Below are 16,650 nucleotides of genomic sequence, written 5' to 3'. Positions count from 1 at the left end.
ACGTCCTTTCTTCATCATTTGAACACTTTTGCTATTGCTTCTTTTGCATTCTCTCTCTTTTGCGTAAAAATTTCCTTCCGCTTTCAAGAATTTCTTCAGAATTTCTTCAGACTTTCAAAGAGTAAGAATTATGTCTTCTTCTTCTTCTTCTGAGTCAGGTAGCGGTAGGAAAGGGGATAAGGGGTCTTCTATCCGGAAAGAATCCGGGGAGAAGACCGTAGAGTATTTTCACAGCATCTTGAGTAAGGATACTGTGATATCCCTACACGAAAAATATTTTTTTCCTGGGGGGAAGGTTGCGATTCCCGACGACCTTCATAGGGCTGACTCGCCGCCGGAGGGTTACGCCACCGTTTACGAAGCCTGCTTAGAATGCGGGCTTCGTTTCCCTCTTCCCCCACCTTTTGTAGAGCTTCTTGATTTTTTCCAACTCCCTTTAGGTCAGGTGACTCCGAATTCTTGGAGGCACTTATCGGCCTTTGCTGCCGAACTGCGTAGGCTAGATAAGGATCTGTCTCTGAGGGCATTCCTTAATTTCTTCCAGTTTAAGAGGAAGGGATCTTGGTTTTACCTGATCCCTTTACAGCCCTTTAGAGCCTTTTGTAAAACCAAATGGCCGAAATGGCAAAATCGTTTCTTTTTTTATAATAGGACAGCGGCTCCGGGCTTTCCCTGGAGAGGGCCGAAGTCCGTGATTCCTCATCCTCGGTTAGAACCGTTGGACGAGCTCGAGGGCGAGCTCAATAAGATTCCTATGATTAGGAAGCAGTACCTGGAGTCTGAGCTCGTCAAGGGCGACTTCGTGTTCGACTCCTCGTCTTCGGACGAAGAGACTGAGGGTGAGGATTTCTTTTTTATGCATTACTGCCTTGACGACGAAAACTAACCTTGTTTTCTTGCTTTTTGGCAGTGAACTTGCTAAACAAGCTCGGTCGCAAATCCTTCGAATCTAAGAATCCGAAGAGGCAAAAGACCTCTTCGGATCCAAAGAAGCCGGAGTCGACTTCGGCAAATAGGAAGGGGAAGACCCAGAAGCCCCCAAGAGCGCCGGAGAAAGACGTGGTCTTGGCGCCTCCTTCGGAACATATCTGTGAGCCCTTTTTATGGCCCACGGACTTCGCCGAGGTGAATTCTCTTCTTGATTTTCTGGCCTTGCTTTTTTCCTGTATTTTTTGTGGCCCCTCGGTTGACTTTTTCCTTTTTCCATTTTCAGAGGAACGATATGCTCTCCTAGCTCGTCGCCGTTGAACTCTCCAAAGCGTCCAACGATTATGCTGAGATGCAGAGGAAGTTGGCGGCTGCTCGTCACCAGGCCGAACAGGCTAAGGCAGACTTTGAGAAGGCCAGAGCTGCTAGGATCTCGGCTCAGGATGAAGCACAGCGGGCAAAAAACGAGCTCATCATCCAGCGAGAGCAGACGAAACGGAGGGATGCTGCCGCCGTGGTTGCCCAAGGGGAGGTTCTCCGTGCTTTCGCGGAGAAACTCTTTCTGAGCAATCAATTTTCGGCCTTTGTCGGTGATCTGCTGAAACTGATGACCGATAATGCCGAGCAGGGGCCCGAAGTCGTCCTGCCGCTGTACGGCCGAGAGATAGCAGCTCGTCTCCAGAGTCTGCCGCTCCTTGAGGAGCTTGCTTCGTCCTCGGTCCTGCTTTCTGCTGACCGAGTTCGTAGTTGCCGAGCTGACCGGGACGAGAATATGGAGGCTATCTTTGCCTCCTTAGGGTCAGTTTCACTCGCTCCAATTTTCCACGGAGAGGGTGAGACCGAGCAGCTTGATCAGCAGACCGGAGACGGGCAGGCCGAGCAAGAGGTGCTGCTGATCGGTGATGGGGGCACCGAGCAGGCTGGGGGGAGCAGGGAGGCCGAGGACGAAGCTGAGGCAGACAAGGAGAAGGAAGCTGAACCTCACCGAGGAGCCGGAGACGAAGCTGGCGGAGTATGATTTCGTCTCCCTTCTCTTAGTTTAGTTTCTTCCTTCTTGTAAAATGGCCTTGAAGCCCTCCTTGTGTAAAAAAATTTTTTTTCTTATGAATGAAAAAATTCTTCTTTCTGCACTTGTGTCTTCGTATAGCTTTTCGTACTCTCTTTTACTCCTGTTGTGGTTTACTACCTGCTCAGTAAAATGAAATGCCGAACTGACGTAGCTGCTTTGTATTCTTAACTCTTAAGGAGCTGGAGGTACTTCATTGGAAGCGGCTGTACTCTTCCGCTTTAGACGAAGCTGAGAAAAAAGCCATAGCTGACCAGATGAAGAATGACGAACTCTTGGCTTGTTTAGTGAAGCTGGAGGCCGACAATAAGGACTTAGAGTCCGAAAAGAAAGATCTGGAGGCCGAGCTGAATACTGCCGTCGCTGAGAGGACTGCGTATGAGGATTTCATCAGCAGGCGCGGGGGAATGACCATCTCTGAAGTTCAGGAACGAGTTGACGAACTGTGGGAGGAATATCATGTACTCCGGAGGAACAATGCGCTGGAGAGCTCGGCTTGCCAACAAGTCGTGAAATCATTGCGGCGCTGGGCTTCTCGGTACGACATCGTTCTTTCCCGGCGTCCCTCAATCGAGAGATTCCTTAGGCATTTCCCGCCAACAGATGCTCACACTCCAGCTCAAACCTCTGATCCACTTGCTCAAAATCCTACTCCAAATCAGCAACGAACTCAGGAGCAACCGGAAACGTCAAGACGAGAACGGACTCAGGAGCAACCGGAAACGTCAAGACAAGGACGGACTGAAGTTCGTAGAGGAGCTGTGATTATGAGTGAGCAAGATCAACAAATGCTTCGTGAAGAGACTCTTCGCCGCCGAGGTGCCAGAACTTCCCGGGCTCAGGGAAGAGGCGGTAGGTCGATTAGAGCATCTCGTCGACCTGCTTATTCTTCAGCTGCCCGGAATGGCCGAACTCGGCTTCACGAGGATTTTGTGAATAGATGGCTCAACTTTAGCAACCATGGACAGTAGAATAGTCCTTTGTAATGGCGTAACACCTTCTCGTAGGGCAGCAGAATTATATGCCGAACAAGATTTAATAAATGAAATTTTCATTTCGCTTCTATCACTGCGTATTTACAGCTCAGCGAAAAAATTTCATCGTGCTCGTCCTCGGTCTTATGAAGTAAAGTTCTTTGACCGGACTCGTCCTCGGTCTTATGAAGTAAGCTTCTTTGACCGGACTCGTCTTTGGTCTTATGAAGTAAACTTCTTTGACCGGACTTGGTCCTCGGTCTTATGAAATAAACTTCTTTGACCGGACTCGTCTTTGGTCTTATGAAGTAAACTTCTTTGACCGGACTCGTCTTTGGTCTTATGAAGTAAATTTCTTTGACCGGACTAAGCTTGTGTCCTAATTTGGCGAGTTTTATCGCTCGGATCGGACTTTCCCTTGTCCTAATTTGGGGATCGGACTTTCCCTTGTCCTAATTCGGCGAGTTTTATCGCGTGGATCGGACTTTCCCTTGTCCTAATTCGGCGAGTTTTATCGCGTGGATCGGACTTTCCCTTTGTTGCAGTTCGTTTCAGACGAACTGCTTGTTTCTTAAGCTGAATTGTGGTCTTGTATCCTCCTTAGAAGCTTGGACTCACAATCGTTGGCTTATACATGTTCTAAAAAGGGGATCAGCCTTCGAAGAACAAGATACCTCAGTAACATTTGTAAGAGACGACACGCACATAGACAGACAAAACGCACATAGACAAATAAAAAGACGAAAAACAAGTAAAAAACAAAGAAAGCACATACCCCTAGGACCGAACCAGACACAAGACTGACTGACCGGACTGTCTCTTACAAATGGAACTTCTTGAGGTTGGAAATGTGCCATGTTCGGGGTACTTGTTCTCCTGACATGTGAGTCAATTTGTAAGACCCTTTGCCGAGGACTTCTGACACCCGATATGGACCTTCCCATGTGGGTTCGAGTTTGCCCAGCTTTTCTGCTCGGCTTACTTCGTTGTTTCTCAAGACGAGATCTCCCACTTGAAATTGCAGCTTTTTCACCCTTTGGTTATAATACCGGGCTACTTGCTCCTTGTACTTAGCTGCTTTTATGCAGGCCAATTCTCTTCTTTCTTCGGCCAGATCTAGTTCGGCTCTCAGTCCGTCATCATTCATTTCTGAGGAGAAATTTAGAGTTCGGGGACTGGGTACGCCGATCTCAACCGGAATCACGGCTTCAGTGCCGTACACCAGACTGTACGGAGTTTCACCGTTGGAGGTTTTGGGTGTAGTTCGGTAGGACCATAGGACTTGAGGGAGATTTTCTACCCATTGTCCTTTGGCTTGTTCTAACCGAGCTTTTAACCCTTTCACCAAGATACGGTTTGTTACCTCCGTTTGTCCGTTTGCTTGTGGGTGGGAGACCGAAGTGAACCGCTGTTGAATATTCAGCTCTTGGCACCAATTCTTGAATGTCTTGTCGGTGAACTGAGTCCCATTATCCGAAATGAGGATGTGGGGTATGCCAAATCGGCACACTATGTTCTTCCAGACGAAATCCAATGCCTTCGAGCTCGTTATCGTAGCTAATGGTTCAGCCTCCACCCACTTCGTGAAGTAATCCACGGCAACGATAAGGAATTTCATTTGCCGAGGAGCTTGTGGTAGTGGTCCTACTATGTCTATGCCCCATTGCATAAAAGGCCAAGGGCTTTGCATAGCACATAGATCGGTCTGCGGCATCCTTGGGATATTTGCATGGATTTGGCACTTCGTACATGTCTTGACGAGCTGCACTGCTTCTTGTACCAAAGTTGGCCAATAATATCCCCATCTCAGAACTTTTTTAGCTAAAGCTCTAGCTCCGATGTGGCTACCGCAAGATCCTTCATGAACTTCTCTAAGGATGTAGTCCGTCTCTTCTGGTCCTACACATCGCAATAACGGTTGAAGGTAGGACTTTCTGTATAGGACTCCTTCATGAAGTTCATACCGAAGTGCTCGGCATGTGATTTTCCGAGCTTCTCTCTTATCCTCGGGCAGTTGTCCTTGATCTAGATACTGTAAGATCGGCGTCATCCAGTTCGGCGAGCTGGTTACTGAATGTACCTCAGCTTCATCAATGCTTCGGTGTAGTAATTCCTCCACCTTTGAGCTCGGATATGAGGCCAACTTACTTAAAGTATCTGCTCGGCTGTTTTCCGCTCTGGGAATGCGGATTATCCGAAAATAAGAGAAACTTCGGCTAATGCTTTGCGCTTTGTCCAAGTATTTTTTCATCCTCTCATCTCGGGCTTCACTTGTACCCAGCATGTGATTCACTATGACTTGTGAATCACAATGGATTTTGAGAGATTTGACAAATAGACTTTGCGCTAAGTGAAGTCCGGCAAGGAGGGCTTCGTATTCGGCTTCGTTATTAGTAGTTGGGAATAAGAACCGAAGTGAATAAGTTACCTCGTGTCCGTCGGGAGCGATAAGTAGAATACCAGCTCCACTTCCCGTTTTATTCGAAGCTCCATCTACGAATCCGCTCCAGCAATCCGGCGGCTCTACTTCGGATTCCAGGGGCTGTGCTAGTTCGGTATTGGCAGAATTTTTCTGTTCGGCAATGACAGGGATTACTTGATCGAACTTTGCCTCTGTAAGAAAATCTGCCAAGGCTTGACCCTTGATGGCTTTCCGAGGTAGGTATTCGATTGAGTGTTCTCCCAACTCTATGGCCCATTTGGCGATTCTGCCTGATGCTTCTGGCTTGGTCAAAACTTGCCGAAGTGGCAGATCGGTTAAGACGCATACCTTGTGAGCATAGAAGTATGGCCGCAGTCTCCTTGCTGCATTTACTAACGCCAGAGCAATTTTTTCCAGAGGTTGATACCTTGTTTCTGGACCTCTTAATGCTCGGCTTGTAAAGTAGATGGGAAGCTGCTTTAGGCCTTCTTCTCGTACAAGCACCGCGCTAATGGTTTGATCTGATGCTGCTAAGTATAAGAATATCACTTCGGCATCGGTTGGAGCAGAGAGAATTGGAAGCTTGGCTAAATAATTTTTGAGCTCGTCAAAAGCCTTTTTCTGCTCGGCTCCCCACTCAAACTTTGGTGCCTTTTTCAACACTTTGAAGAACGGCAGTTGCTTTTCGGCTGCTTGGGAAAGGAATCTATTCAGTGCGGCTAGACATCCAGTTAGCCTTTGCACATCATGTATGGACTTCGGCATCGCCATGTTCTGAACAACTTGAACTTTTGAGGGATTTGCCTTGAGCCCGTCCTTTGAAACCCAACAACCCAGAAACTTTCCCGAATCTACCAAAAAGGTACATTTTTGGGGATTGAGTTTGAGGTTGGCTTTTTTGAGCACGTCGAGGGTGGATTTGAAGTTGTCTTCGTACTCCGAAGTGCTTCTGCTTTTGACGACTATGTCGTCAACATACACTTCAACCTCTTTTCCGATCAAATGCCGAAAAAGCTTATCTACCATCCTTTGATATGTGGCTCCGGCATTCTTTAAACCGAATGGCATCTTTTTATAAGCAAAGATGCCGAAGTCAGTAATGAAAGCCGTTTTTGAAGCATCATTCTCATCCATTAAAACTTGGTGGTAGCCTTTGTATAAATCAAGAAAACAGAAAATTTCGAAGCCGATCAAAGCTTCTACTTTTTTATCTATGTTCGGAAGGGGATAGCAATCTTTAGGACAGTGCTTGTTTAGATCGGTAAAATCTATGCATGGGTCCACTATCTCTTTGTTTGGTCCGCTATCCTGCATGAGATCCTGCATGAGTTGACACTACTATCTCCCAGTTCGGTCGAATAATGAGACCGAACTGCTGAACTATTGCCGAGCAGCTTTTGCCGATCTGAGAGTAGAGCTTGATTGGTCGGCTTTTACCGAGCTGTAGGCTGGGGCCGAACTCTTTGGTAATGCCGAACTGATACTCTTCCTTGGGCTTTGGGCTGATGGGCCGTCACTGCTATTGGGCTTGTTTAGTACGTACCCCATCAGACTAGTTGTTGGATTTTATATGTTACGTTGAAATCTTTAAATTTTACTTATCTTATGTGGAGTGAAGACTATTGTAGTTATTTATGGAGTATTTTTTTTCTCGTCAAACAGCATGGGGAACGGATCCTCTGCTATTCCTCAAATCACAGCATAGCCTGTTGTGTATGAAACGCAAAAAATAAAGAAGAAAACGCAGACTTATAACTTGTTTGTTTTATTTTCAATCTCTTCCATTTATTTATTTATTTGTTTTTTTTAATCTTTTCCCTTTAATTACCTTCATGCAATTACTAATTCCCATAATTCCATCAACATGGCCCCACCACACCGAGCCATTGTCTCTTCCCATCAATATATGTAAATAATTTTTTGGAGGAATTGTTTTCATTTTTTTTATCACTAACTACTAAACTAATTTGTTTTATTTATATTTAGAATACTATCTAAAGTATTACTCCCTCCGTCCCTCATTAATTGTCACTCTTTTTCATTTTATTCTGTTCCTCAATAATTGTCACACTTCATTTTTACCATAAATGGTAAGTAGGTCTCACATTCCACTAACTGAATTCACTCACATTTTATTATAAAATCAATATAAAAAAGTGGGTCCCACATTCCACTAACTTTTGCAACCAACTTTTCTTTACATTTCTTAAAATTCGTGTTCGGTCAAAGAAGGACAATTAATCGGGGACGGAGGGAGTATTATATTATGAAATTATTGAGTATTATATTTATGTTGCATATATTTCTTAATAATAAATTAATAATAATTCTTTTAATTATGATACATTTTGCAATTAATACTCCACTTAGTTTTATAACATGCCATAGGTGTAATTAACAAAAACTAAGTGTTATTGTAATGTAGTATAAAAATATATTAGTACTTGAATTATAAAGGAAGGAACATCAAAAGAAAAAAATATTCTTCAATATCTAAATAAATGCATGTCAACAATGAATATTTATATTAGTAAAAAATGATAAGTCAAGTTAATTATTAGTAAAATACAATGATTTCTAGATGATATTTTATTCTAAAGTGTAAATGAAGAAATTATTGTGATAAAATAACAACTATTATAATCGCGGTATATGAGATTCCATTGAATCAATTAGCATATAAAAGAGGTATATGATATTCCATTGAATCAATTAGCACAGTAAAGAGATGAAATAATAGGTATTTAGTCAAATTTCATCACTATTTACTCTATTGAATAAAACAAATCAGTTTAGTAGTTAGTAATAAAAAAAAAAAGAATAACGCTATGTGGTCATATTATGGTCAGCCATAAATTGATTAAATAGAAAAAAAATTTGATTTTTTTTCAAATTTTCGGTTTAATACTACTTGATTTTACTTTTATATCATTTTCATTATTTGTTGCTCAACATGTTACTGCTGCTCTTTCGTAGTTTTTGCTCAACTTATTACTACTGTCATTTCTTGATTGTTGTTCAACGTATACAATAATTCGTGATAATAATGTGTTTTACATAATGAAATTCAAAGACAAGTACCAACTCACAAGTTCATTCACACACATATAAAGTTATATCGATAATTCTAATTTTTTATATATGTAAATGGACTAACTTAACTATTTATGACCGGCCATAATATGGTCATTTAGCATCAATCTAAAAAAATGAAAACAACTTTTACAAAAAATTATTTACATATATTGATGGGAAGGGACAATGGCTTGGTGTGGTGGGGCCATGTGGATGGAATGATGGGAATTAGTAATTGCATGAAGCTAATTAAAGGGAAGAGATTGAAAATAAAACAAACAAGTTATAAGTCTGCGTTTCCTTCTTTATTTCTTGCGTTTCATGTGCTGTGATTTGAGGAACTAACAGAGGATCCATTCCCAACAACATAAGAGTAATAAAATTAAGAGGGAACGTCTTTTTAGGTTCACGAACTTTGTCAAAGTATCATTTTAGGTCCGTGAACTTTGAAAATATTATTTTAGGTCGTCAACTACAAGTTAATATCATTTGAGGTATTTTGAACTTTTTTCGGACGAAAATGCCCTCAAGGCCTTCAAGGGCAATTTGGACAATTCACTTGCCACTCATCTTGCGTCAAATACCTAGTGTCCAACAATTTTTTTACTACTATTTAATTCAATTACCATCCAAATTGAATTTAAATATAATTAAAATTTACCGTAAAAAATATGTGTTAATTTTTCAATTATTAGATGACTAATTATTTAGGAATAGTGAATTGGGACTTGATACTTTATTTTATTTTTTTCAATCTAAACTGCATTTTAAGAACTTACAATAGGTGATTTGTGAATTATATTTAATTTATTTGTTTTGAAATTAGATAGCTATTAATTTGGATTGTCATTCGAAGTATTATTTATATAAATTTCAGAATGAAGATCAATTACCATCCAAATTGAATTTAAATATAAAAATTTGGCGTTACAAATTGTTGGACCCTAGGTCTCTGATGCAAGATGAGTGGCGAAAGAATTTTCCAAATTGCCCTTTGAAGGCCTTAAGGGCATTTTCGTTCGGAAAGTTCAAAATACTTCAAATGATATCAACTTGTAGTTGACGGACTTAAACTGATATTTTCAAAGTTCACGAACCTAAAATGATACTTTGGCAAAGTTCGTGGAACTGAAAAGATGTTCCTTCTAAAATTAAATGCAAACAGACATGTTTTATCTTATACTCACTCCCTCCTACAAGAATATGCACTCTATCCTTTTTAGTTCGTCTTATAAGAATATGCACTTTCTAATTTTAGATACTATTTTATCTCTAATGAGATGAGACCCATTTCCTACTAACCATACTTTAATTACTTTTTCTCTCTACCTCTCTCTTACTTTACCAATTTTGTATTAAAACTCGTGTCGAACCCAAAGTGCATATTTTTTAAAGACGGGGGGAGTACTATGCTGGTAGTGTAGTGTGTACTATTTTCCACCATAATTTAGTTAAAAATCTTTTGGGTAGATTCGTGTAACTTATTAACTTAACATAAAGAACCTCATAATTTTGGAAAATCAAAGAACTTAATCAGTGACAAAGAAAAAACTAAATAGCTTTGGAAAATCAAAGAACTTAATCAGTGACAAAGAAAAAACTAAATAGCTGCAAAATGCAGACACGAGACAAGATAATTAAATAATTTTATGAACAGAAAAAATTAAATTATAAAGTGCCTACATTATTTTGTTTAACTTGAACCACAAAGTTGAGGCACGACAACTTGTATAAAGTTGGATTAAATCACTTTTGCTCATTAAAAAAATCATTTGTTGATAAAAAAAATGCTATTGATCAATCTGGCAATTTTTTTTTTAGTTATAATATTTTTGGGTATAGACAATATTGCAAAATACTGGCCATATTTAAGGAACAATTAAAAGTAGACTCGCTTTGACACTCTATGTTGTCTATAGATAGGTAGACCGTTGCGAAAAATTTATAATTAGAGAAAAATAAGATTCTTCTAATTCCATGATTAATTCACATGCCTATTTTGATGCTTCTACAAATTTAGAAATATGCGTATTAGAAGCTAATTAATAAAGAAAATAAGGACGGTTATTAGCTGTTAAATTGTTACCAACAATATCAACCATATTCCGTCAAGGATGAAGAATAACGTTCACGTGTAAAATATACTATTATTATGACAAATATGATCAATATATTCTTAAATTATTTCGTAGCGTTTATTTATACGTCACATTTCATAAAACGCTATATGTAATAATGTTACCATTTTCCCCTATCTTTGTAACCTTTCATTGATGACATATTCTACTTTTGTTTCAGCCTTGTAAAAATTACAAATTTGTTTTGATTTTTCTTTAATACAACAAATTCGATTTAGTCCCACTTTAATATGGAGTGAGTAACGTATAATTTTGTGTTAATTTTCACCGAAAGGTCCAAAACAAAAATTCATTTTGGTACCATCCTAAGTAATTACATACTGTGTCATTAGTTTTGTTTTGATAAAATGCACAGCTTTTTATATTATTGACGAACTTGTAAATTCAACCAATTATTTCAATTAATATAAGTTGATAACATTTTCACCATTCTTTCCCTTCATAATTACAACCATTCATACACATGAGCTTAAAATAAAGTATCAATGGATCTCCCATACATGTACATAGGTGCATCGATAACCAAATACATCACAAGTTAATTTTAATTAACTGACCCAAACCACCAATTTCAAATATTTCACATATAATAATATTATAATTCAATATTTCTTCTTATCCTTGACTGGGCCTCTTGGAATCTTGTTAAGAAATCTGTGATCAATTTTCCTATACAATTTCTTGACATCCCTGCTTCCTCTTCCCGCCAAATAATCCACCTCATCTTGATACCGTTCGTACAGTGCCGGTAAAGTCATCACGCAAACAAATCCTACACATTTTCCATCCAAATTCATTTAGTATTATTTATTTACCATAACAATTACTCCTACTAATATAAATTGATTTATCAAAACAATGTAGCCTACCAAGGTATAACAGGTTCAAGGAGCTGAAGTAGTTTCCTATCCCCGATATTATCCACAGAATTGCGATCGTCTGTATCCATAGACGAAACGAGATCAAAATCAATGAAAACTATCACTCTATTGATAAATATAAAAATAAATAAATAAAATTAATACCACAAAGAAGGTCTTCAAATCTTGCCCACAAGAAATGTAATAAAACTTGTATAAAAATCTATTGATTTCCGCAAACAACCATCGAAATGTGGATTCGGGGATTGTAATTGGCTGAGGAGGATTCCTGGACATCAATATATACCAAATCAATTTTAAACATTTCTTTATTATACTTAGATGGAAACAATTTATGACAAATTAGATGTAAAACAAAAATTACCATTCAATTATGCCTGCACCCGAAGACCATATGAACAATATTAACATAGTAGTCATGAAAATATAGCAAAGAAGAGTGATGAAGTTGTATTCTCCAACTTCAAATAAAGACCAAATCACTGTCGATCCAATTAATATTGCTGCTGATAAATTCTTCTCTCTCCATAGCAGTATGTCAGCAGCTGCAATAAATTAAACCCCTTTATTTAATTGTGACTATAGGACTATATAAAAATTTATAGTCACCTTTTAGTATTTACCCAATTGAAAATATATAATGTGTAGAGAATTATGAAATTGGTAATTGAAATAGACCTCTCCCTCCTCCGAAAAGGGAATGCAATGGCTTTTCTCTTCCAAACAATCTTCTTGGGATTGGAGGAGACTGTGCATCATCGGAATCTGAGGAGTAAATTGGCATTTTTTTGTTGTGTTACTTTTGAAGATGAGAAAGAATAAATGTTCTAGAATGTTTTTGTGGTAAGAGTAAAGAGTAATAGGTTTAAATAGGAGAGTTAATATGCCAAGATTTGACTCCACGGAACTTTGTTGCTACAAAGAAAGGAATGGCTTCTCCATGTCTTGAAAGATCACCTCCAAGTTTAAGACAAAATCGTTTTTTATAAATTTTTTCACATGATGTTTCTTCCTCTTCTTCTTTCCTTTGCCTAATTCACAATATCTCAATAAAATAAAATTGGAGAGAAGTGTATATTTCTAGCTAGACTACTTTTCTCTGTAGGAAGGAAAATTGAAGTTCATAACAAGTTTTCCTGGTGTGAAAGTTATTAATTTAAATGAGAGGATAAATAAAAAAATGGAAGAAAAAAGAAACCCGAAATCAGGGAATGATGGTATTAGTGTGGGCTTAACGGAGTGGAGTCCACGAGTAAATAAGTTGAGGCTAAGATATGACAAAAGTAGCCCAAAATAGAACACAAACAGGCCCAATAAAGAACCTACAATGTACTGTTCATTTTCGTGCGGATAACAAGCACGAGGCTCATAAACAGACCTAACTCAAGCTGGACTCACTATTTTTTATAGGTCATGACTCACGGCCGAATAAATTAAGTATGATCGAGTTTGAATTCGAATTAGACTAATTTGCTTGCTAATCCAACTTATTTATATCCTACAGCATTGTGGAAAATGAAAATCTAAACAAAATTAAAATAAGACTTGAAAATAAACTACTCCCTCCGTCACTTTCATTTTTTGCACTTGTTTTGAAAAAAAGATAATAAATAGTTAAAGTGAATAGAAAGAAAAGTAATTGAGAGAATAATATAGGAAAGAGACTTCTCTACATTACTTTCTCTCCACGTTAACTAGTTATTACTCCACATGTCCCATAAAAATATATGCACTTTCCATTTTCGTCCGTTCTACAAAAATAAGTGCATTCCATTTTTGAAAAATTATATCTACTTAATAATGTAGGTCTCACTATCCACTAACTCTACTTTAACTATCATTCTCCCTCTCTCCCCTACTTTACTAATTTTGTCTTAATTCCCGTGTCATCTCATCCGCCCATATTTTTATGGGACGGAGGAAGTATCATTTTTTTAAAACGAGTGCAGAAAATGAAAGTGCTCTATTTTTCGTGGACGGAGGGCCAGTTAATGTTTATATTGCATAAGGGCACCTGCAACGCTGTGCCGTTGCGGTTCCTATGCCGTTCCGGCGGAATGGTTCCGCGGCGGCACGCATTGCGGGATGCGTTCCGTCGCCGTTCCGTGCCGTCGCCATTCCTATGCCGTGCCGCGTTCCGTTCCGAAGGAACGCGGAACGGAACGTTCCGCCACGCGCCGAGGCGACGTGGCGGCCTCCCATTCAACGCGTGAAGCCCACTCGCTGCCCCGCGAGTGGGCTTCGTCCGGTGACGCAATAATTCATTTTTTTTAAATTCGAATTTAATAATTTTTTTTTTTGCAACGGTAATGAGACCTTTTTTTTATATCCGTTTTTTATTTTTTTTTTTAATTTTTATTTTATTTATTTACTCTATAAATACTCCTATTTCATACTCATTTCAATCACAAACACATATCTATTCCTCTCTATTTCCACCCCAATTTTCATCTCAAATCAACTCTATTTTCCTTCTCCCAAATTTAATCAAACTAATGGATCCTTATGAACAAATGCGTCAAATATTGGAACAATCACTTGAAGAAGATCGACGACGGGAGGTGGAAGAAGCCGCGCCGCCCCAACGACGCTCCCGTACGTACATCCATCGTAACCGGGAGGAAGCCGCCGCAAGGTTAGTACGCGACTACTTCTGCGATAACCCGGTTTGGGGAGATACATACTTCCGTCGCCGTTTCCGCATGGGGAAACCGCTATTTCTCCACATCGCGAATACTTTGGCAGCCCGGGAAGAGTTCTTCCAGGAAGGGTTCGACGCTGTCGGCCGTCCCAGCCACACGACGCTGCAGAAATGTACTGCAGCAATCCGCCAGCTTGCGACGGGACAAACGGCCGACATGTTCGACGAATACCTCCACATCGGAGACAGCACTGGGCGAATGTGCTTGCTCAAATTCTGCAAAGGCGTTCGGGCAGCCTTCAGCGTCGAATTTCTCCGGAGGCCAAGCACGGCCGATTGTCAGTTCCTGCCCGACCTTCACGAAACAGTGCACGGATTCCCCGGGATGCTCGGCAGCGTCGATTGCATGCACTGGCAATGGAAGAATTGCCCGGTGGCGTGGAAGGGGTCCTACACGAGCGGCCACAAAGGCACCCACCCAACCGTTATACTCGAGGCCGTTGCCGACTACCGACTTTGGATCTGGCACGCGTACTTCGGGGTCCCCGGGTCGAACAACGACGTAAATGTGCTCCACCAGTCCGACCTCTTGACCGAAGTTTTGGATGGTAAAGCTCCGGCCATCAACTTCGTCGCCGACAACCGGCTTTATAAAATGGGGTACTATCTCGCCGATGGCATCTACCCGAAGTGGCCTACCTTCGTGAAGACGTGCAGTGGGTCTGCGAACCCAAAGCAGGCTCTTTTTGCGCAGAAGCAGGAGGCTGCTCGCAAGGATGTGGAGAGGGCGTTCGGGGTTCTCCAAGCGCGCTTCAACATCATCAAAGCCCCGGCTCGTACGTGGTTCATGGAAAACATGGTCGACATCATGTATACGTGCATAATCTTGCACAACATGATTGTCCAAGACGAAGGACCCGAGGCGGGAAATTGGTTCGACGACGAATCCCCCGGAAGCTCAACCGCAAGTAGTCCGCCTCGAAGTGGAGCGCATCCGTCTATACAAGAACGGTTATCTATTCGTGCAAGGACACGCGACTCTAGTGCCCACACCCAACTCCAACAGGATCTAATTGAGCACATTTGGACAAATTTTGGCGGATGAAATTATTAAAATTGTGTACTTTTATTTTTTTTGGATTTTTATTGTGTGCTTTTTATTTTTTTAGGATTTTAGTTGTGTGCTTTTTATTTTTTTAAGTTTAAGTTGTAATTTTTTTTAATGTTGTGTGTTTTTTAATAAAGTGTGTTTGTTTTTTAATAAAGTGTGTTTATTTAAATTGAATTGGGTTGGAAATTAAAAAAAATGAAATTGAATGAATAGTAATTTAAGGAACGGTTAAGGAACGGAGGGTTGCAGGTTCCGTTCCTTAGTTAAGGAATGAAGTAAAAAAGTACAGTGGGGCCCTCAAATAGTGGTTTAAGGAACGGTATAGGAACAGCGTTGTGGATGACCTAAGACTCCCATAAGTGCACCATTAGGATTCCCACGACCCCATACTCCCTCCTCGCCGGTCCCCATTTCATTCCCTACCCTACCCTATTCTATTCCTACCATCGTACTTGTCCCTCTTCCTCATTTAACAGCTTCAATCAACTTTATAATAAAATATTCATTGATTTCTTGTATATAAGTACATACTTTTTACTTCAATTTGTATCCCAACTTAATTTAATTAAATATTTTATTTTTCACGGGTTCTTAATGAATATAATATTTATAATTAATTTAAATATAATACACATTCATATACTTTAAAAGTAGTACTCCTACAACCTAAAATACTACACAAATTAAAGTATAAAAAAATGCAGTACAATAATAGAAAATAAAATAATTAAATTTAAATTTGATAATTTTAAAACATAATTTGGTTGATTTGAAAAGAATATACTCCACAAAGAAAAAATAATACTCCGTACTAGAAGTAAAAAGTAAATAACCGTTTCAGTACAGTAAAGTAAAAGAGCAATTCGTCCTTGATCTTCACTTTTTGTGGGGGTTGCCGACAGCTCTATTGGAAGAGAGGGTTACAATTTTTCATTTATCATTATTTTTAAAATTATTTGTTCTACTAGTATTTTTTTTATGGATGACTCTCATAGACAACACTGTAGGCAGTTTAAAGACACTAGGTCTCGAGGAAAAGAAAAATGCATTTTTATGTAATTTAAGAGTTTGGTTTATGCAATTAATATGATATGCAGTATCCTATATGCCCACCAAATTTTCACGTATACATTTGCTCCTTCTTCCCCTCTTGGAATCCTAACAACTTTTAAAATTAGTACTTTTTTTAAAAAAAATTATATACTCCATTAATTATGTAAATTTGCTGCTTCATCTCTCAAATTAGTATGGCATGAAAAGTTAATCATTAAAGCCATCGCATCTCCACCACACCGCAGCTGAAGCTCTGACGTTTTACTAGCCAAACGTCGCCGTTTCAACTTAAATTGGAACCATTATTTATTAAAGTTATTTTGCTTTTTAGTTTAATATAATATCCACCACCTCATACAGAG

The 16,650-nt window shown here is 39.5% G+C and overlaps 1 protein-coding gene across 1 annotated transcript; it reads right to left on the bottom strand.

The window, feature by feature from the left end:
• Nucleotides 1–10,966: 10,966 nt before the first annotated feature.
• Nucleotides 10,967–12,306, bottom strand: LOC121751087 (reticulon-like protein B9). The gene is made up of 5 exons (XM_042145800.1): nt 12,162–12,306; nt 11,848–12,028; nt 11,628–11,751; nt 11,472–11,541; nt 10,967–11,374 (listed from the first exon to the last, which is right to left on the bottom strand). The coding sequence occupies exons 1-5, from the start codon at nt 12,265–12,267 to the stop codon at nt 11,205–11,207; spliced, it is 651 nt and encodes a 216-aa protein (XP_042001734.1). The 5' UTR covers nt 12,268–12,306; the 3' UTR covers nt 10,967–11,204.
• Between the last annotated feature and the right edge of the window lie 4,344 nt (nt 12,307–16,650).

Source organism: Salvia splendens, chromosome 10, assembly GCF_004379255.2.
Source record: "Salvia splendens isolate huo1 chromosome 10, SspV2, whole genome shotgun sequence".
NCBI classification, from domain to species: Eukaryota; Viridiplantae; Streptophyta; class Magnoliopsida; order Lamiales; family Lamiaceae; genus Salvia; species Salvia splendens.
Note: the sequence above shows the minus strand (reverse complement) of the source record. Positions and strands in the feature narration are given on the sequence as shown.

What these genes read in the sequence shown, in the direction of transcription:
- LOC121751087 (XM_042145800.1), bottom strand. Translation starts at nt 12,267, where the DNA reads ATGCCAATTTACTCCTCAGATTCCGATGATGCACAGTCTCCTCCAATC. An exon ending in GGTGCAGGCATAATTGAATG is followed by an intron (nt 11,752 to 11,847) that starts GTAATTTTTGTT and finishes ATTGATGTCCAG; the next exon opens with GAATCCTCCTCAGCCAATTA. An exon ending in ATTTGAAGACCTTCTTTGTG is followed by an intron (nt 11,542 to 11,627) that starts GTATTAATTTTA and finishes CTATGGATACAG; the next exon opens with ACGATCGCAATTCTGTGGAT.